The 22,680-nt window shown below is 37.4% G+C and overlaps 1 protein-coding gene and 1 long non-coding RNA gene across 2 annotated transcripts; one reads left to right on the top strand and one right to left on the bottom strand.

The window, feature by feature from the left end:
- Window positions 1-466: 466 nt before the first annotated feature.
- On the bottom strand, window positions 467-1,695 carry LOC113692450 (cuscuta receptor 1-like). The gene is made up of 3 exons (XM_072069823.1): window positions 1,677-1,695; window positions 1,365-1,502; window positions 467-1,143 (listed from the first exon to the last, which is right to left on the bottom strand). The coding sequence occupies exons 1-3, from the start codon at window positions 1,693-1,695 to the stop codon at window positions 467-469; spliced, it is 834 nt and encodes a 277-aa protein (XP_071925924.1).
- A 3,940-nt stretch (window positions 1,696-5,635) lies between these two features.
- Window positions 5,636-16,754, top strand: LOC140008862 (uncharacterized). Its single transcript, XR_011816152.1, has 3 exons — window positions 5,636-6,086; window positions 9,327-16,429; window positions 16,513-16,754. It is a non-coding gene; the product is annotated as an uncharacterized lncRNA (long non-coding RNA).
- Window positions 16,755-22,680: the final 5,926 nt, after the last annotated feature.

The raw sequence follows: 22,680 nt of genomic DNA, 5'->3' as shown, positions 1-22,680 counted from the left end.
GGATGAACTTCAATGATGTAAGCTCGGAGCAAGCTGGTAAAGGTCCGATCAACTGATTTTTGGAAAGGTCTAAAAATTTAAGATTCTGAAGTTTGCATATAGCATCTGGTAAGCTACCTTCTAGCAAGTTGGCTGACATGTCAAGAGCCTCCAATGATGAAAAATTTCCAATCCAACTAGGAATTTTGCCTTGAAAAGAATTGTTCGAAATATCCAGCAAAGATAAACTTGGAGAACGAGATAATCCATGTGAAATGCTCCCACTAAAATGGTTATTATCCAAGTGAAGGAATTCTAGGCTTGTTAAGTTCGTGGACCCAGAAGGAAAATTGCAATGCAAATTATTATAAGACAATACCAATATTGTAAGAGCTAAACATCCAGTTCCAATTTGACCTGGCACCTCCCCCGAAAACTTATTATGGGACAAATCAATTGATTCTGCACTTGTCAAGTTTCCCAATGACTAGGGAATATTGGCTTCAAATGAATTTCCTGACAAATTCAACCACTGCAGAGATGGAAAAGATAAATCGATATTTTGAGGAACTTGACCACTGACGTCATTGTTTGAGATGTCTAATCTAATTAGATTTATCCCCAGAGAATCATCTACAAGAAATGGACCCGTAAAAGAGTTATCCTTTAGAACAAGAAGTTCTAAGTTTGTATTATTTTGCAGAAGCCATGTCGGAATCTGGCCGACTAACTTATGGGAAGAAAGATGAAGAAGAATTATTTCTTTCTGATAGAGCAAAAAACTTGGGATTCTTCGAGTCTGATTATTCAAGTTGCAGCCAGATAAATAGAGAACTTTTAGCTGAAATGGTGGGGGGAGAGAAAGGTCCTCAGTGTCGACATGTAAATCATTGTTCAAAGGTCCAAGTTCGAACCCCTGAAGCTTTGAATGGTTGCCCAAAGAACTGAAAGAAAAAGAACCTCCAAAAAGGTTGCCAGAGAGATATAGATACTCAACGTGTACAAGAGGAGTAATGAGAGCAGCAGGTATGTTTCCACTGAGAATATTACTGGAGAGATCAAGAAATCGAAGAGACGTCAAGTTTCTGAAGCACATAGGAATAGGCCCGTAAAAATTATTCCGACTCAGGTCAAGTTCATGGAGATTCTTCAAACTGCAAATTCCTGTCCAAAAAACAAGTTCATTGTAATCTTTTCATACAGTAATAGGTGATGCTAGGTATGAATTGTCAATACATAGCCAATTCAGAAACCATGAAATCATATGTTACACGCAAAAAAATTGAAATGTTGGTTTTCAAATTTCATCCGTTCTAGCTCAACATTTGAAAAGTAAATAACAACTTCATGCAAGCAACCGAGCCTTTCATAGCCTATCTTATTACCTTGAAGGACGGAGGAATCATTAATACCAATACGGTGCAAATATAAGGCTTTGAGAGAAGTTAAAGCCTCAATGTTTGAGAGTTTGTTAAAATTTGTATTTGCAAGATTGAGTACCTTCAAGTTCTCCGGCTTCAGTTCTGCACTTCAAAACGTTTATGTTAATACTGTTGAATTCAAAGACTCAATTGATGACTTTTTCAAGCCAAAATTGTTGAACTTTTTGGCACAATTCTAATCCCACATCGGTTAGCTTAACATTTGAGAGGTTGCTTGAGAGCTATTTTAGCTTAACATTTGAGAGGTTGCTTAACCTTTATAAACTAACACCATGTAATATAATCCGTGTATACAAAGCTTCTCCAAATGAACCACATTTACCACACTTATCGCACTAGTGGATCCCACATCCACTGTACACTTCTAAAATCTCATGAATTAACTTATACTAGAAAAATGATTTAAAAACTATATTTACTCATAAAAAATCCCAGAATATTCATATAAGAAAGAAGATACGGAAATTATACGTAAAAGACTAAAATAAATGCCTAGAAAATAAGAAAATTTTGGGCTCTCACAACGTCACAATCCGGCCGGATTGGAGGCAGTAGCCAATTGCCCGGATCCAAATTTTCCCAAGACAATCCGGACCTGTCCGAAACCCAATCAATTACCAACAAATCATATAAACCTTGACATTGAACCTTTACAACCCAAAATAAACACATGAACATTACTACGCACGTTTATACATATCTAGTTGTAAATTTACATCCCATGTGGCAATGTTGAATCAAAATACATATAAGGTTTTCCACCATCGAGGAGCTATACAAAAGCATATGAAACTGGCTCAACTCAGCTTCAAAATCACAGTTTCCAAAAGGTAATCATATCCCTGTAAGGAAAACAAAGGCAACGTAGTGAGCTTTTCGCCCAATGAGGTACCCTCATGCAGATCAGTAAAGTTCACGTAGGCCAAAAGTTGCTCATACCAAATACGTTCAACAAGTAAGCCGAACTAACATCACATTTTAATAACAGTGAAAGGATACAGACGGCTCTCAAGAGCCCTTTTCCACACTTGCCGTACTTGATCTTACCCCGTTGACTCTCCGTCAACACTTAAAAGGAAACAATACCGTTGACCCCACTTTCTCCAATTTCCATCCACCTCACATACCCCTACCGGGCCCGAACTCCAATCAGTTTGCAATGGTAATACTCGAGTATATCGGAATCAAGAGTCTCATACTCAATGATTCCATTGAAACAGTCCCCACAGCTTATCAATCTCCTCGACCATGCCCTTGCTGGCTCGAGTCAATTGACCGCCAATGGGGTTGAGCTCAGTGTCAACAGTAAAAGCCATTGGATACATGTCCAAACGACACCAGTTCAAGTATATTCAAAAGACATTCAATTGATACAGTAAACAGTCACATAAGCCATAGAGAGCGAGAGTGATAAAGTATACCCTCTTCTCAACCCGGCTTAACAGTATACATAAGCATTCAAATCATAGATTCCATGTATATCAAAGCCATGAAGTAACAATTATGTGAGTAGTATACTCACCACTCAAACAAAGAGAGTTATCACAAATTTCTATCCAACGAGCGCCTTGCGTCTCCGGCACGTCCTAAAACATTCAATAAAACACAATGAGACTCGATTACGAGTCACAAATCCAAACCACACATTACTAATGTAAAGTCGTAATAACTTGAAAGTAATATAAGGTACACTTGGTGCTAAAGATTTGGACAACCCTAAGGTCACTAACTAACATTCTAGCAACCCAAATTCCAAGAAATCATATGGACCTAACATTTGGACAGCATGTCCCCTCAAAATTTCAGATTTCCATCCTACCTTCCATCACTTATATTTCTCAAGCACAACCACAATTACCATTGCAAGTCATAGGCTACTCAATACAACTTATTAGGGTCACAATACCCTTTAAATAAAGCCAAGTCAAGAGTTCTATAGCAATCCTAGAAAAGCCCCAATTCAAACCCCTAAATCTGAAATTTTCCGTACAAAGCGGAAATTTTCGGCAAATAGCTACAAGTAACACTCCATAAGTTCATTCTAAACCAAACCAAGCCATCATCCATGGCCAACCAACATTAAACATATAAAAACAGGAAAATTATGCATAAAATCAGAAATTCATCAAGCACTACCAAAAGTTATGAAAACCTCCACCAAATCACCTCCTTAACTCACACAAGTCACTAATTGCACATTTTCAAGAACAAAAGAAAGGTTCCTTAGTCACTTACCTTGCAAACTCAAGAAAAGACCCAACTTAGCACCTTCTCTTTCCAAACCACTCCACCAACTACCTCACTACTACTTCACTAACGGTTTTTATGGAGAAATTTCAAGTTTAATCGGTTGGATTGGGAGATTGAGCAAGATTGAGAGCAAGAGAGTTGAAGGTTTCCTTTCTTTTTCTTCTTGAGAGTGTGAGAACCCATAATTTTTCCCATTTTCTAGGTTTTATTCGGGTTACTGGCATGTTTTCTGCATTTTCTTTATTCAAAAAGTTTCTAGATAAATTTTATGAGTAAATATAGTTTTTAGGTGAGTTTCTAGTATTGGTTAGTTTTTAAGAAATTGAGAGTGTAGACACCAAATTTTGATTTCAAACTTTATTCATTTAATTAATTTAATTTGTTTCGATTTTAGGGTTTTATGTTATTTTATTTTATTTTTTGTTTTGATTCGTGTCTCTTGTCTTATTTTAATTGAATTAAGAGTTTTTTAGCACTAAATTTTTGAAAAAAAGTAAAAAGAAGAAAAAAGAAAAAGGAACAAAAAAAAGGAAAAGAGTGAAAATAACAAGTGGAGAGGCATGCATTAGGACAAGTGTCCCTTTTATATATTGGACAACTAAGCACTTAAGGGATTAGATGTTAGACACTTGGGGGCCTAAGATTAAAAGATATAGAAAACAAAAAGAAGGGAGGAAGGATGTGACGGCTAGGGTTGGAAAAGGGGGGAGGGACGGAAGGAAAGATAGGGAGCTACGTTCAGGAGGGGAGGAAGAAAGAAAAATAGCTTCGGGGGGCTTCAGTTGGGAGGAAAAAAGAGGAGTGCTTCATCAGAGGCTAAAAAAAAATAGAAGAAAAGAAAGAAACAGAGGGGGGGCGACAAAAGAAAGCTACGGAGGTTTTTGAGAAAAAAAAAACAGAGGGTAAGGGGATGAAAAGAAAAACAGGGGAGGCGGCGGAGTTGATAGAGGGGGAGAGTTTTGGCGGAGGGAAAAAGGAAAGGCAGCAAAGAAAAATAGAAAAACAAGAAAAAACAGAGGGGGAATTCAGGCAGAATTAAACAAAAGAAGGGACAAGGAAACAGGGAGCTTGGTCTGAAAAGGAGGAAAAGGAACCAAAAAGGGTAGCTACGGCTGAAGAAAAAGGTAACCAGGGGGGGCAAAAGACGCAGGAGGTTTCTGGTCTGAAAGTTGGGAGAGAGCTAGAGAGCTACGGGAAGAAGGAAACGAGACCAAAAGGGGGCAGTGCGGACGAGACGAAAACAGAAGTGTTGCGTCTGAGAAGGAAAATGGAGCAAAAGAAAGTGGCGGAGGAAAACTGAAGCTGCCTGTGAGAACCCGAAAATTATATTTATATTGATATTCTCAAAAATTATATATATATATATATATATTTGTATTCTAATCTAATTGCCTTGAATCTTTGGTTAATCTAACGGTTGAATCGTGATTTTACTCCTATTGCCTCATTCAATTTATTGCATGTTGGTTTTCTTGGGGTGATATACCAACTCGTCCAACTAGCGAGGTAGGTGCGATAAATTTTGTGAACTAGAGGGAGATTTGTACAAAAGGGGTTATTGTACTGCAAGGTGTTTTCGAAACGTATTTGTTTTGAAATTCTCTACCTTGAATGAATTATATTTCTTAGTAATTGGAAAATGATTTATATATGATTTTATACCTTCTTGTTTCGGTCCAATAATTTTGAAAACATTTGCAAGGGTTTAATTGAAGTAGTCAAACTTATTTGGTTGTGCAAACTCTATTTGAGTGGAAATGAAGGGTTAATCTTGGCTAATTACTTTTAGAATTATTGGATTTTTGACTTTGATCAAGACTAGTTTTAGTCTTCACCTTGGAAGCAAAATGGACCAAGACATTTCATTCCTTTTCTTACCTCTTGGCCGACCATGGAGTGGAAATATCAGCCATAATCTTCTTCTCTTGGCCGAAAATTTTGACTAAGCAACAGAGTAGGAAAAAACAAATTTAAGGGAAAGCTGCCGGATTGTTTTTCCTTGTCTTACTCCAATTGCCCAACCGAGAGAGACATATTTCTCCATTGCCTCCATTTTTGACCAAGTAGCATGCAAGTTGACTAAGCCAAATTTACTTCCTCTTGTTTCTTTTCTTTAGCTCAACCACCGAGAGAAAGAAAAACAAAGACAAACAAGACTGCTCACTTGTTTTGTCCCACCTTAGCCGAGAGAGAGTAGAGAGAGTTGAGAGGAAAAGGTTGTGGCTTGCACCCACCTTCCAGCCGAGAGAAAATTTGGGGAAAACAAAGAAATTTCCCTTGTTTTGTTTCCACTTCAGCCAAGAGCAACCAGCGAGAGAAAACTGAAAGGAAGCTTGAGTCTTGTTTCCATTTCCAGCTTGTTTGATCGAGTAGAAGGACCAAAACAGGGGAGTTAACTTCTAGCTTGTTTTAAAGGTAACATGACTTGGAACTTTAATTTCTTTCACATACTTTAGAGGGCTTTTGATGTATATTTCCTTGAGGTTGGATTGAAGTAGAAATTGGTTGTAAAGACTGGATTTATTGCTGGAAATTTCTGGAAAACCAATGATAGGAAACATATGTTATACATTTACCTTAAGTTTATAAGAGGTTTGGCTGAAGAAATAAAGATTAAAATACTGACCAAGTGCTGGAAATGCTCAATAGAAGCTGTTATGTGATATTGTTGAGCTAAGCTGAGATTTTCTGATTGTTTCTTATGTGCATGACTGATATACACTCTCTAGTTCACGTATATGGACATGAATGTTAGACTTTAGCTAAGAATGAACCTTGCTGAAGAAAATTTAGATTAAAGGCTGATTGGGTGCTGGAAAATTTCTGAGATGACCGAGGCTAAGGAGCTAGAATTTTAACGCTTGTAACTGGAATTTCCTTGAAGACTCGTGTTAGCAGAAGTATGAAATATATCTACTTCAGGTTATATAGGATTACTAGCTGTGAAAGTCGTATATAAGTTGTTCTAGTTGCTATGCTGCACTCTTGGCTTTATTTTTAGATAACAATGGTGAGTTTCTGAAATAGAAATCGTGTCAGATGCTTCAAAGAGAGAGCTGCTGTGAAAACCAATATACTACGGATCTGGGTGCCAATATCTATGTCTCTTGGTTCCTTAGGTAGTGCTCTTCAAGGACACAGTATATGATTAATTTCCATTTTAGATATATGACCAGGTTCCGTATAAGAATAATGGTAGTGAAGTTCAAATTTTCTCCTTTTATAAAACATGTCAATGTTTTGCGGAAGTGGGTATTTAAACTTTAGATTGCTATTCATTGGTGCAGTTAAGCTGCATGATGGTTGGCTTAGTCTGGTTGCTATTCATTGGTGTAGTGGAACAAAACCCAAACTACAAACAACTTAGAATCCATGACTATTGAATAGAAAATGATTTAATCTTAGTCTACACATCTTACAAAACTTTCAACTTGGCATATACGTATATCTTTGGTTTTTGTTGAAATTTGATGCTTAAATTATGTTACAATTGCTGGTATGAATGTCATACTTAATGTATGGGTGGTTGGAATAAAAGTCTTGTGGTTTTAAAAGAGAAAAAAGAGTTTTTCACAAGTGAAATTGAGTTTCCAGATTTTCGGATTTCACTGACCAGTTTCAGTAAAATGCTTATATCTTGGTGTAGAAAAATCCGATTGAGGTGCCGTCAGTGGAATTTGAAACTAGACTCATGGACCTTTGTTCTGTAAAACTTTCATATTTTTCTACCATGTGTACTGCTGTCCGTGACTCCTCAAAGTAGGCTGCCCTGCTTGAATGTCCTGTTTCTTCAGGAAAATGAATTTTTGACTTGGATCGAATATTTGGCCTATTTGTGATTTTAATCTCTAAAAAGTGTCTTCTGGGATGTGGTAGTACTAAAAATCTATTTTACAACGGTATAACTTTCATAATTTTTTGACTTGTGGAACTCGAGTTGCGAATTTTTAAAGTTTACTGTTACTATTCATCTCGGTAGATTCCTAAAGCAGAGAAACAGGCTTCTTGACTTTAAAACCTCGGACGGCCTACTTCCAACCTCTTACCTTGATTTTTCCACTTCCTTGACTTCAAATGTACCCCTATTGAACTTCTCTCGCTAATGTATCTCTTATTTCCTCAAAGTTTTACTCTTTTAACAAGTTATCTTAATTAAAACGGTCAAGACTTGTACTTAGCTTTTAGCCACTCTTTTCGAATTTCCAAGTGAAGCTTACTTGCTAGAATTGCCTTGTATTTGGATGACTTTTAGCCTATTGAACGACTATTGTGATGAGATTATTTATATGTGTTTTGGGGCTGATTGAGAAAAAGAATGAAGCCATAAATGGCTGGAAAATAGGTAAATACCAAGGGCATGCTGCCCAAATTTGCACTCGAGGACTAGGTAGATATACTTGCGACTCGAGTAAGGCTTGAGAGCGAATACCACGTGAACCATCTAGAATATTTGCGTCTTCTTTTATCGAGGTATATGAGTTAGAATTCGGCCGAAACTTGTACCCTTGGAAAAATGAAAATTACGACTAATAGAAATACGTTTTCTCCATTTCTTCGACTCAAATGGTATTTCAAAGTATAATTGCTTCAAAGTTACAAAGGTTTAAGAGCGAGCATGAATTGTTCGGCATTTGATAAGTATCGTGAATACCACTTAAACGATTTGCATTTACTTGATTTTCTTGAAGCGAAACTCCTATGTTTCGAACTTTAGAGAGTTTTACATGCATAAATGATATTTTATCGCAGATTTGGACTCCAACCAAGGAGTTGGACCTGAATGTGACTTTTGAGAGGCACTAGACCTTTGGTGAGTGCTTCCAAATACCTGATTGAACTGGACACTAGTTTTAATATTTGACCAATATGGTCGAATGATATGTGATTGGTATGATCGAGCAAGGGTGCACTTTATCGCACTTGCCCTAATGTGATATGTACTTGTTTATTGTTGCAATTGATTTGAGATACTTGTACGTGACTTGTAAGTACTGAGTGGCAGTATGTACCACACTCGATCTGAGTGGGAGGTACCTCTCATTCCCGTCTCCGTACTTTTATCTTGATTCAGTCGATTGGAGTGTTATCTCATCGACTTTTTGGGGACCCAAACCCCATTGGCTAGTTAATCGAGTCGAGCCGGCAAGGGCCTGGTCGATTAGATAATGAACCATGGGTATCTAGTGTTGTCGAGTGGAGTGTAATCTCCTCGACTAATCGGTATACTCGAGTATTACCACCAGTGTTTATCTTGGAGTTCGGGCCCGGTAAGGGGTTTGGTTGGTGGACGGAGATTGGAGTTAAGTGGTGATCTACTGGATTGGTTACTTTACTTGAAAGTTGACGGAGTGTCAACTAATATTTGATCAAGCTCTGGTGAAGCAATGGGAACTTGGCTCCTGAGAGCCATCCGTATCCTTATACTTGGAAATGATTATTGCCTATTGGATTATTGTTTCTTTTAAAAACCAAAAGCACTTTACACTCGCTCATTTGGAAATTTGCTACTTGAAGTGTTAGTGTTCACTTTTATGAACTTGTTATGCTCGCTATCTTTTGCTACGTTGATACGTGTACTTTTAAATAATGGTCAACTTGCTATTTGGAACCTCACTGGGCTTTTAGCTCATTCCACTCCATTTGTTTTCCTTATAGGGGGTACGAGCGAGGCGTGAGACATGTACCGACTAGCGTAGTCTAGTTGTTTTGAATTTTGAATTTGTACTTGTGCTAGTACCCGACCAGGGTTGATTGTACTCGAATTGTAAACACTTTGAAGTATTTTGGTATGTAGAAGCTTTGTATCTGGATTTGAGTTTCGATGTATATTATAAGTTTGAATTGCGATGTTATTTCTTGTCTAAGGATGTATGCATAAGATACGAGTGAGTGAGTCCTGGCGAGAGTTGGGCAGGCGGTCCGCCGAACCCTTTGGTACGCCTTAGGGGGAGGTGGGGCTGTCACACTGCCACTACTTCGCCGGAATCCGCCGCTGCAGCCCGTGAATTGTCACCGTGAGAAGCCCATGTAAGATAACCTCTTCCTTTACACTTCAGTTATCGGCCAAAGCATGTTTTCCCTGAAGTTGTTATCTCAATTTTTTATGCTGATTGTTCATGGATTTTGATACATATACGCTTTCTGTGTAAATTGGAATAAAATCTCTTGTTTGTTGAACAATTTTGGGGCTGATTGACTTCAATTTGAGCAAAAATCTGATGAAACTTTTAATGCCCCCAATCTGTTCGATGAAATGTCTAGCCGAAAATTCTTTGTTGAAAGATGGTTTTGTTGCATTTTTTTACGTTCGAAAGAAATCGGACAAGTCAGTGAGTTAGGCTTGTTGCAGCAGTTCCTTTGTTTTCCCCTTTGGTTTGCTGACGTATTGTTTTCGGATGTCAATAAGATTGTCTTGTGTCACCTCTGTTATGTATGATCTTTTCCAGAAGCCTAATTCATCAGTTTTGGTACTTAAGTCAATGTTTGTTTCTAATTTTTAGAGGAGTAAATTGTTTTGGCCATGGATTTTTTTTGGGGAAAAGCAGCTACTGGAACTCTGGTTTTGTATTATGATTTTGTTTAAGTGACTCGGTTTGAGTCTTGGGGCATTAGTTGGTGTGTCTACATGCTCCATTGGGGCTTATAAATTCTGTCCCATGCATGCTGAAATGGTAGAGAGGAAGCTGCCGCATGATTCGTTAGTCATCTTGGGTTGCTGAAATTCATAGTTACTCCAAATACTTGATTTTCTTGTTGTGTAATTAGGATACTGGTATAAAATTACTATAAGCTATGAAGATCTGACTTGCAAAGTGGCCTAAGGCAGATTTCGCAAGTCTTTTACCATGTTGCAAAAATCTGCACTTTCAAAGTGCTATTAGCTTCATTTCGAGTTTATTGATTTATAAACATAGCTTGCTTTTCTGGTTCCCTTATGAAGAGTTCAACGTTTGGTCAAAGAGTGGAATGTTTTCTGTTGCATGTTTTGGTTGGTCGTTGCAAGCAGATGATGAAGTTTCTTTTTGCTGCATTTTCATGTTTTGTCCTTGTTTTCTTGGCTCGGGTTTTATCCGAGGGGATCATCAAAGTTGAAAATTCATGTTTGGTTTTGTTAAAAACAATGATTTGTGGATAGGTAATGAGTGTGGGTATGAATTTTGTGTGAGTTGAAGTTGCAATTCTGGTAGCAGAAACGATTGAGGGAAGCTTCATGAGCTGCAAAATTTTGTTGCAGAAAGCTTTCTCGTAGAATTTGCAGGAAGTTTGCATGATAATTTCTAAAAATTGCACTTTGGCCCCCCAAGTCCCTCTTTGTTGCACTAAGGCCCAAAACCTTCTGCAAATAAATCGTTTTTACCTCTTTCAAGCTTAAATTTTTTTTTATGTTTTACGTGTGTTTTCTTTAGTTCATTAATTCTGGATTTTGGAATAAAATTAGGCTTTAACATATTTAGTTCACCCATTAGTTTGTTGGGTTTTGGTAAAATAGAAGGGGAATTGGATTTGGCTATTTATTTGGGTTACTTGGATTTGGGTTAGGTTTTTTTTATTTGGGTTTGTCCTGGGCTGAAGGCAATGTTTTAAAAACCGGACCGTTAATTGAACCGGTGAAGTGAAAGGGTCGAGGTTCAACCGGTCGGACCGGTTCAACCTCGGTTCAATGAATTTTTTAAAAAATAATTTATATAAATATATATATGTACAAAATAAGACATGTAATGGACTAATTTAATATTTTATATGATGAAAAGTTTACTATTTTTTAATAACTTGGATTTTTAAAAATAAATTTTTTAAATTATAAGTTAAAACAAATAAATTCATCTCAATTTCAATTATATCTAAATCCAACCCCAAAATATCACAATATTTTGAAATTATACAAAATTCATGTCTCTGAGAATTTAGATATTATGAACTTAAATTTTAATTTACGTTTTGTTATTTAGAGATTGCAATTTAAAAAAGAAAATTTGGAGTTCGAAGGAAGTCAAGAAAATCGAAAATAGAAATGTAAACTTGATAAGAAACAAAAAATAAGATAAAAGTGAGTGGTTGTGGCATTAAATAATTTGGGTTAAAAAAAATTCTTTTTTAACTTTTTTCAATTTAATGGACAAAAACAAAATTAAAAGATGGAAGAAAACATCAATAAATTAAAAATAAAGAGGTTTGATTAAAAAGGGAGTGACAAAAGAAAAGAGGATAGAGAGAGAGAGAGAGAGAGTTGAAAATTAAAAAGAAAGAGCCATGAGGGGATGAGATTTTGTAAGAAAAATGGAAAAAAGAAATATGAGTGTTTGCTTTATATAAATAAGTTATCAAAAAAAACTAATAAGATGTGATGGTGCAACGGTTAATACATTAGTCTTTTATTACAAAGGTCTTGGGTTTGAATCTTGATAGTTGCATTTTGCAAAACTTAAAAAAAAAAAAAAAAAAAAAGAGGGAAAGCTGAAAACCGGAAAATCGCCGGTTCAATCCGGTTCGGCGGTTTTCACGGTTCAACCGGTCTTTGACTTGTTTTCTAGCAAAGTCAACAATGTTATTGAACTGGACCGGTGCCATGGCCGGTTCGCGGTTCAACCGGTCGAACCGGCCGATCCGGTCCGGTTTTCAAAACATTGGCTGAAGGGTTGAAGCCCATCAGTTTGTTGGATTATTCTTTGAGTCAATGTAATAAAATGGCCCATTCCCTTTTGTTTTGGATTTCCATTGGGCTGGGAAGCTTTGGCCCAAACAAATAAAGGAAATGGCCCAATGGCTTGGTCCATTAAGAAACCAGAAAACGATTTTGCAAATCAATCCTCAGACTTTTCTTAATTATGCTATGACCCTAAAAACTTTTAGTTCTCTTTCAATTGGGTGCTTAATATAATTGCAAATAGGTCCCTAGACTTCTTTTTTCTTTAATTTTAGCCCCTAAATTTTGTTAATTTGTTGCAATTAAGTCCCTTCTTCTTCTAACTTCCTAAATGTGGGTTGTTTACATGATTTAATTGATTCAATTTCATGTTCATTTTTATCTTTTGTGGTTATTTGTTAATTAAAGTGATGCCTTGACCTTTTTCTTTTATTTTGGAGGGTAAATAAGTAATTTCACCCCATTAGAGCATCAACTCAAGGGAGGTACACTCTATCCCTTATTCTTACTTTATTTGACTCTACGTGCCCTATGTGACTTTACATGTTTGATTGTATGCCTCTTGAATGTTTTATTTATTCATTTATTTATTTATTTATTTATTGGCTTTGCATATTTATTTTAGTTCAATTTGATTATTTGAAAGGCAATTTAATGCCAAGGTTTTAATAGTTAGGTTATTATTTTATTTATTTATTTCTTTTCCCCCTTAGATTGTAGTAGGACCTCCCCAAGTGTAATAGATAGGGCTTGTGTGCTATGTGTTTGCGTGTGCCTATATGCCTATGTGTTTAATCGCTTTCCTTAGGTTTTTGCATCTAGATAAGCATGCTTATGAGATACGTGCTATGTGAAACTATGTGCTTTTGTATGCCTATTTGCTTTTAATATTTTATCTGATTATGTGGATGGAATGTACGTTACCGTGGCTAGTCCAATGCTAGTCATGGTTTTCCCTTCGAGCTCTTACAAGTCCAATGCTTGTGAGAGAACGTTAGTTAAGGGCTAGTCCAACGCTAGACCCTTAGGGACCTCCCTCGCTAGATCATGTTTGTATGATTACATTACACTTTACCCATATTTTTTCATTTTTAGGATCTTTATCATTTTCACATAATATTTCCTCTAATAAAATATCCCTTACCCCTATGTATATATAACATTTAGATTTGCATCTCATTTAGGAAATTAGCGGGTAGATTAGTGCATTTTTCCTGATTAGACTAGAGATTACCCCTTGAGTATGGGATATGGACGAGTTTGGCCCTCTGGCCTTAGCACGCTCGTATTCCCTCTGTTAAAGGGAAAATTGGGTCACTAACATTAGTCCCCCGTACCCGACATGATGCATTTCTTTAGGTCACGTATATTTGTATAATTATTATTATTTTTATTTTTATTTTTTCCCCTTGCCTTTTTTTAGAATCCCATATTTTGACATTATTCGTGACCTCTCCAAAGAGTCCACATTGGGCATCACAATTAATGTGATTGGCACCAATTGAGCTTTGAAGAGAAATTTTGACCCCCCAGATACCCTCCTAGGTCTAGGGTTTGCATTCATATAGTACATCCAAATGTGATAAATTCTTTGGTTAAAACAAGAAAAATCTTTGACTAAATCACGCAACTAGCCTTGGCTAGGTCGAAGGGGTGCCTTGGATTTTTTTCCTTGCCTTCCCCTTCGTCAAATGTGACTCCCGAACCTTTCCTTTGATTTTCGTAGACTAGGAGTCGTTTAAAAAGGGTTTTCTATTTTTTCAAAAAATTCATTTTAGGTGACTTGGTACACCTTAACTCAATACCAAGTGGCGACTCCGATTTTTATTTCAAAACCCTTTTTAAATTTATTTTGGGTCAAATCGTCGCATTTTCTATGTCCCATTAGGCCCATTATTCTAAAAACCTAATTTATTCATTTATTTTTCTTATAAAAAATGGGGCGCGACAGCTGGCGACTCCACTGGGGACTTAGAGAGTTCGAGCAATTTTGATTTAGTCAATCTTTTTCTTTTTTTAACCTCTTCATATATCGCATTTGGATGTTTAGGGTTGCATTTTTTCCTTTTTTTAGGATTTTTGCATTTCGCCGCTATCAACTCGCTCACTCACCCATTTGGCGTACGATTGTTTTGATGGATGGATGGTTTATGTATGAGATTCCGCGTTTTGAATTGCATTTGGGTGGGGGATATTACCCTAGAGTCTCGCATTGGTTCTTGATCCCTCCCCTCTAAACGAGCACTCGCATACGTGCATACGTTTTAATTTTGTACCCCTCATTTATTTTTCTTTTAGTGGCTTGTCACGCCACTCCACCCTATTAGGATTAGGCGACCCACTTGGAAGTGTGATCGCGACACGACGTGTGCGTAGCATGATCCGAGGTCACTCAATCTTCCGCTTTAAGCTTTGGGTTAATAGCCTTTAGCTTTTAGTCGAAGGTCGGGGATTTTTGATAGATTCACTCAGACATGTAGCCGTGACACGACGTGTGCGCAGCAATGTCTGGGGAATCGCTCGAGCCACCGACAAGGAACCTTGGGATTGATGACCCTTGGTTTCCAAGTCTGAAGGCTCGGGGACCTAAAGCCTATCGAGTCTAGATGCATTAGTGAGCCAATACCTCATGCATCCATGATAGTTTACCTAGTGTAGAGTCTGCCTCACCTTATTACAGACACTATCCACGAGGAGAGGGATCCAACCCCTCTTTTCCTTTTATCTCTTTATATTTCTTTGCTACAATGTGTTATGTGTTATACCTGATTAAACTAACTCTCTTTGGTTTTGTCTCCACTTGCATTCATAAATCCTAGGAAATAAGAGTCCTGGCATGGTACTCTCTAGGAGCCTACCCCGTTTGATGTGACACGTTTAAATTCAATGCTTCGCACTTGTAACATGAATACATTTCATTTTAGGCTCACCCCGACATACAAAAAGTGGGTTCCTTTAGGTCACGTTTTCTTTGTGTACTGCATATTTATTCGCTTTGATAAAATGACATCATGCATAAACCCTAGAAGGGAATGCCATTTAGGGGATCCCGTGTTAGGAATAAGCCACCTTGTGTCTCGGATATATAATCCAATGAGACTTGCACGTTTATATTTCCTGTACCATCCAAAGGGGTAGTGCACGAGGTAAGGTAGGATCCAATCTTTTCAAAGACGGCAAAGCGATTTTTGCACATTAGAATATGGGCATTTAACAATCATCTTTTGGCCATTTTAAGCAAAATTGGTAAAAATTTCCTTGCATAAAGGACATTAATTTGAAGAAATTCACAAATGATTCCTCATTGTTGAGACGATAAATATAAAGGCCAAATCTTGATTTTAGGAGGCTCATAGACTAATGCATCTCAATAATTTTGAAATCACCAATGGCTGGACAATTCAATCGATCCATTTTGCCAATTCATTCATTTTAAGACAATATAGTCGATTTTTGAATAAATCATCAATTTCATTAAATTCATTTGACCAGTTTACCCCTTTTAGGGTGACCCAGTCAATTTTGAATACATTTTCAATTTCATTCGATTCATTTGATCCGTTTACTTTTTTTGGGTAATCCGTTCGATTTTGAATAAATTGTCAGTTTCATTCAAATCCATTTGACCAATTAGGGTTTCAATGTCAAATTTCAAATTGGGAAACCTAGTCGATTTTGAGAAAACCATCCATTGTATCCAACCATTTGATCGGTTGGGGTTTTGACCCATGCTTCATGAGAAAATTTGTCAACGAATTTCAATCTCTCTGATAGGAAGTTCGTCAAGGTCAAACCGGTACGTTTTTCCAACTTCTAGTCTTGATCGAAGTGATCGATCCATTCGGACGTTGTCCTCATTGTGACAAATGTCTCTCGTCACTTCAATTGACCAAATATTTCAAATTATTTTTTCACTCAAATAAGTTGATCAGATCCATCAGGTATTGTATGGTGCCTACCCTAGAGGATTGCATTTTCATGCTAGGCCTACCCTTGGCATAAAAGGGTTCCCCCATAGGACATGCATATCGATTTTATAGTCTTGCTTACTAACTCAGGGTATTTTTCTTTTGTTTTTCCCCCTCCCCTGCATTCATAAAAATGCTTCAATAAGGTAAAGAATATATTTCTATATCTGATAACAATTCTGATCTAATAAAGTGTGAAAATTACAAGTATTATTTGATCCTTGGGCAGACCTTGCAATGAAAACATGAAGGATCTATTTGGAAGCGCTAGGCTAAAGCCTCTAAGAGTCTTCATCATTATTTGTCAAAGAAAAGAAAAAGTCTGTTCCGAAAAGGAGGCAAACAAGTGTGTATATGTGGAGCTCTTTAGAAGTTTTTCTCTTCTCATTTGTAGAAATTTTGTTTCAAACATTTTCAGCAATAAAGTTTTTTATTTATACAATTGTTGATTTGTATATAATAATGTATATTTCATTCTTTCTTGGCTATTTGAGGGATTTCATGATGAATTTGAAGAAATAAGACCGAATTGAGATTTTTTCAACCTCTAACCTGAAAATTCACAAGTGTATGCTTTCTAAAATCCATACAATAAGACCCAATGAGATACCTTTTTCTCATTCACTGTACAATTCCTATTTTTGCCCACCTCTATTTAACCCCAAAATAAAATCAGTCACATTGATTGATAAATTGCAAATTGGGGCGATCTTTGCTTGAGAAATGTCCACTGTGTCTAATTATATTCAATTTACATCTAAGTGAAAGCAAAAATGTACATTATTCTTGTTTGTTTTGAAAATTTGGAATGATACTTCAAGTGTTCATCTCTCTATCTATACAGATTATTATCATTTGCTCCCCCACTTGAGCCTGAAAAGAATAATTTCGTTTCAAATAAGAGCCTTGATGATCACTACCCTACATTGGAAAATTTTCAAATATTAAAAGGGGAATGGATTCTCAATGACCATTTCGTTACTTTGGTTGTCATGAGGTGTAAGAATGATACTTTGGCCATCGTTTCTACAACCTAAACACCATTTACCCCTTGCATCCTCATTTGAGCTAAAATCGGTGGTTCTTTTCGAATGCACTTATGATCGCACCCCACATTGAGGAAGGAGATTGGGGAATTTTGCAAGAAAAATGCTAAATTAAAAAAAAAACAAAAAAAGAAGAAGAAAAGGGGAAAAAGCAAAAATGCTAAAAAGTGAACCGCGAATTGGGGAAATTTGATTCTACCTGGGCTTCAATTATGAAAAAAGAGAAGAAAAGAAAAGAAGAAGAAAGGGAAAAGAAAAATACGGCGGATCACCTATGTTTCACAGATATGGATGAATAAGGGTCTTCCTCAGTCAGTTAATTCAGATACAAGTAAGAACTTCCCATTAATGAAAGTTTCCTTTCAGAGTTAATGTAAGGAACGGAATAAAAGTCAGGCCCTTTTCTTTTCCAATCAGACATTCTATCCCTAGTTATCCCTTTTGAGCCTTCAGAATAAATTATTTCGTTTGGCAACCCCTGAGAATCGTAAACCCCACACTGGGGCAAGTTTGAGTAGAAAAGGGAAAAGTTTCAAGAAGTGAAGAGTGATAATACAACAAAATCAAAAGAAAAAGAGAAAAGAGAACCTCAGTTCAAAAATAGATTGGGGCAAATTTTTGAAAAATTTCAAAGGAATGATAGAAGGCCGAAGGAAAAAAGAGAAAAGAGAAAAATGAGAGAAAAAAAGAGCCTCAATTGAGAATAAACTGGGGCAAGTTATGATTTAACCTTAAAAAAGGGTTGATATAATAATACGATCTCAAATCATTTAAACCACTTTTGAAAATCCGCTTTCAAGCCTTAACTTTTCTAAGAACCCCACCTGACCCCATTACAAAAGCCGAAAGTCCTGACTTCTGTTCTTTGCAATGGCCCTGTCAAGAAAATTTCTGATGCCGAAAAATTTTAGCTGTATTTCTGAATTGCTTGGGTATGGGGTTGACGCTACTCACCATGAGAAAACCCACCAGGTCGAGGAAAAGAAAAGGAAGCAAAAGCAAAGCAAGAAAAGTAAATGCGAGAAAAAATACAGAAAAATTCGACGCTGAAGTCCCTGGTGAGTGATGAGAAAAATGCAAACAAAGTCCGAGATCTTTGAGTATGAAATGAGAGCCATTTTGAAAAAATGCGATCTTCAGTGCAATGTCCTTGAAAATTATTTCTTTAACTATCGTTTTCAAGCCACATTACAAGCTCATAAAGTCCATCGTTGACTTATTCCTTCATGACAACCCAAAGTGAGGATTATGCTCATAAGAAATCCATCAATCACTCATGATCATAAGGGTATAACCAGTTTTCACATGTTTAGCTATCGTTTCTACCCATTTGTTGCAAGCTTAAAGCTTATATGTTGACTAAATTTTCTTAAGAAATAGGGGTGACAAACTATTTGCTTTCACTAAGATGCGGTATTGAAGGGATTACATACAATTTGGGCACAAGAATAAGACAAATCTTGACCTCCCATTTCCAAATCAGAAATAACGCCCCACTTGATTGGTCCTGAAAGATGAGCCAACAAGAAATGGTGACCCATTACCCAAAGCATCGATGCTAAAGTGAGGAAGAAATCTTTTGTAATTTGGCATTATTTTGAGAAATTCATCATGAAATTTTCTGTATGAGTTTAAGCAAGAAGTTCAATTTTCTTCACATTATATAGGAAACACAATTTCTTACTTTGTTCAAATAAATAGAGAGGCATCCAAACCAATTTTTGCAATCAAATGGGCCCACACTGGGGCAAAATTTTTATTTGTAAGATTTCACAAAATAAGCCCACACTGGGGCAAATTTTTGCAACACATTTGAGGATTTCGCCCAAGAGTCAAGCAAGATATCATTTTGAATCAATCATGCTGCTCTTTACATGAGTAGTAGGTGCATCAATTCAAAAAATAATAATAATTTTAAGCGCATATTGTACTTTGGTAAGTCCCCTGTGCAGGTATTCATGGCTGAAATCGACGAAGAAGCATCTGATGAGGTGGAAGGCCGGTACCAAAGAAAGAGAAGAAAGAAGGAAAAGGGCCCTACACTGGGGCAAGATTCTTTCAAAATTCAAAGAAAAATAAAAAATTAGAAAATCCAAAAAAATCAAAATCAAAAGTCAGAAAAATCAGGAAAAATCAAAAGTCAAAAATCAAAATCAAAATCTTGTTTCTTGAAAAATCAAATTGAATTCTTGTTGGCAATGTTTCAGCGTCCGCCGCACTCCCTTCTATTTTCCCCTTTTGACAATCACACTTAATTTTTGGGGCTAATTGAACGGCAGGCTCGGGTGCTATCCCACTGACCGATTCTTACGGCAGGCTCGGGTCTAATCCCACTGACCGATTCTCAAGGCAGGCTCGAGTTTAATCCCACTGACCAACCGACCAATTTGTCAAAGGCAGGCTCGGGTTTAATCCCACTGACCAATTTTCACGGCAGGCTCGGATGCTATCCCACTGACCGATTCTTAAGGCAGGCTCGGGTTTAATCCCATTGACCAACCAACCAATTTGTCAAAGGCAGGCTCGGGTTTAATCCCACTGACCAATTTTCACGGCAGGCTCGGGTGCTATCCCACTGACCGATTCTTACGGCAGGCTCGGGTCTAATCCCACTGACCGATTCTCAAGGCAGGCTCGGGTGTTGATCCCACTGACCAACCGACCGCTTCTCAAGGCAGGCTTGGGTTTTATCCCACTGACCAATTTGTCAAAGGCAGGCTCGGGTTTAATCCCACTGACAAATTCATCACTGGGGCAAATTTTTGGATGATTCTTCAAGTAAATTTTGTACAGTTTCTGCATACATACTAGCATTTCATTTTCATTGCCACTGAACATGGGTCAGTCCCACCAGTGAGCACTTTATTTTCATTGCCGCTAAACATGGGCCAGTCCCATTAGCATGCATTTTATTTTATACCGCCACTGAACATGGGTTAGTCCCATTAATGTACATTTCATTTTCATTGCCGCTAAACATAGGTCAGTCCCACTAGTGAGCATTTCTTTTGCACCGCCATTTCATGTTGGGGTCAGTCCCCTTCGGGTTAGTCCCGATTTAAATTTCATATTGGGGTCAGTCCCCTTCGGGTCAGTCCCAATTTTAATTCGATGTTGGGGTCAGTCCCCTTTTAAATTTCCTGTTCGGGCCAGTCCTATGATTTAAATTTTCATTCGGGTCAGTCCCATGATTAAATTTCCCGTTCGGATCAGTCCCGTTTTAAAATTTTTGTTAAAGGAGGTCAGTCCTCATTTTCAAAGACGGCAGTCGTTCGAGTCGTTCGTAGCCGAATAACACAGGTAAGTATTTGGTGTCTACTTCTTTGTCTCAAGTTTTTCCCAAAACTCAGATAAAGAGGGGCAAACTGTAGACACCAAATTTTGATTTCAAACTTTATTCATTTAATTAATTTAATTTGTTTCGATTTTAGGGTATTATGTTATTTTATTTTATTTTTTGTTTTGATTCGTGTCTCTTGTCTTATTTTCATTGAATTAAGAGTTTTTTAGCACTAAATTTTTGAAAAAAGAAAAAAGAAGAAAAAAGAAAAAGGAACAAAAAAAAGGAAAAGAGTGAAAATAACAAGTGGAGAGGCATGCATTAGGACAAGTGTCCCTTTTATATATTGGACAACTAAGCACTTAAGGGATTAGATGTTAGACACTTGGGGGCCTAAGATTAAAAGATATAGAAAAAAAAAAAGAAGGGAGGAAGGATGTGACGGCTAGGGTTGGAAAAGGGGGGAGGGACGGAAGGAAAGATAGGGAGCTACGTTCAGGAGGGGAGGAAGAAAGAAAAATAGCTTCAGGGGGCTTCAGTTGGGAGGAAAAAAGAGGAGTGCTTCATCAGAGGCTAAAAAAAAATAGAAGAAAAGAAAGAAACAGAGGGGGGGCGACAAAAGAAAGCTACGGAGGTTTTTGAGAAAAAAAAATAGAGGGTAAGGGGAGGCGGCGGAGTTGATAGAGGGGGAGAGTTTTGGCGGAGGGAAAAAGGAAAGGCAGCAAAGAAAAATAGAAAAACAAGAAAAAACAGAGGGGGAATTCGGGAAGAATTAAACAAAAGAAGGGACAAGGAAACAGGGAGCTTGGTCTGAAAAAGAGGAAAAGAAACCAAAAAGGGTAGCTACGGCTGAAGAAAAAGGTAACCAGGGGGGGCAAAAGACGCAGGAGGTTTCTGGTCTGAAAGCTGGGAGAGAGCTAGAGAGCTACGGGAAGAAGGAAATGAGACCAAAAGGGGGCAGTGCGGACGAGACGAAAACAGAAGTCTTGCGGCTGAGAAGGAAAATGGAGCAAAAGAAAGTGGCGGAGGAAAACTGAAGCTGCCACTACTTCGCCGGAATCCGCCGCTGCAGCCCGTGAATTGTCACCGTGAGAAGCCAATGTAAGATAACCTCTTCCTTTACACTTCAGTTGTCGGCCAAAGCATGTTTTCCCTGAAGTTGTTATCTCAATTTTTTATGCTGATTGTTCATGGATTTTGATACATATACGCTTTCTGTGTAAATTGGACTAAAATCTCTTGTTTGTTGAACAATTTTGGGGCTGATTGACTTCAATTTGAGCAAAAATCTGATGAAACTTTTAATGCCCCCAATCTGTTCGATGAAATGTCTAGCCGAAAATTCTTTGTTGAAAGATGGTTTTGTTGCATTTTTTTACGTTCGAAAGAAATTGGACAAGTCAGTGAGTTAGGCTTGTTGCAGCAGTTCCTTTGTTTTCCCCTTTGGTTTGCTGACGTATTGTTTTCGGATGTCAATAAGATTGTCTTGTGTCACCTCTGTTATGCATGATCTTTTCCAGAAGCCTAATTCATCAGTTTTGGTACTTAAGTCAATGTTTGTTTCTGATTTTTAGAGGAGTAAATTGTTTCGGCCATGGATTTTTTTTGGGGAAAAGCAGCTACTGGAACTCTGGTTTTGTATTATGATTTTGTTTAAGTGACTCGGTTTGAGTCTTGGGGCATTAGTTGGTGTGTCTACATGCTCCATTGGGGCTTATAAATTCTGTCCCATGCATGCTGAAATGGTAGAGAGGAAGCTGCCGCATGATTCGTTAGTCATCTTGGGTTGCTGAAATTCATAGTTACTCCAAATACTTGATTTTCTTGCTGTGTAATTAGGATAGCTGGTATAAAATTACTATAAGCTATGAAGATCTGACTTGCAAAGTGGCCTAAGGCAGATTTCGCAAGTCTTTTACCATGTTGCAAAAATCTGCACTTTCAAAGTGCTATTGGCTTCATTTCGAGTTTATTGATTTATAAAAATAGCTTGCTTTTCTGGTTCCCTTATGAAGAGTTCAACGTTTGGTCAAAGAGTGGAATGTTTTCTGTTGCATGTTTTGGTTGGTCG

Source organism: Coffea arabica, chromosome 1e (assembly GCF_036785885.1).
Source record: "Coffea arabica cultivar ET-39 chromosome 1e, Coffea Arabica ET-39 HiFi, whole genome shotgun sequence".
In the NCBI taxonomy this organism is placed as follows: Eukaryota; Viridiplantae; Streptophyta; class Magnoliopsida; order Gentianales; family Rubiaceae; genus Coffea; species Coffea arabica.
The sequence above is the reverse complement of the archived record's forward strand: the minus strand, read 5'-3'. Positions and strand labels throughout refer to the sequence as shown.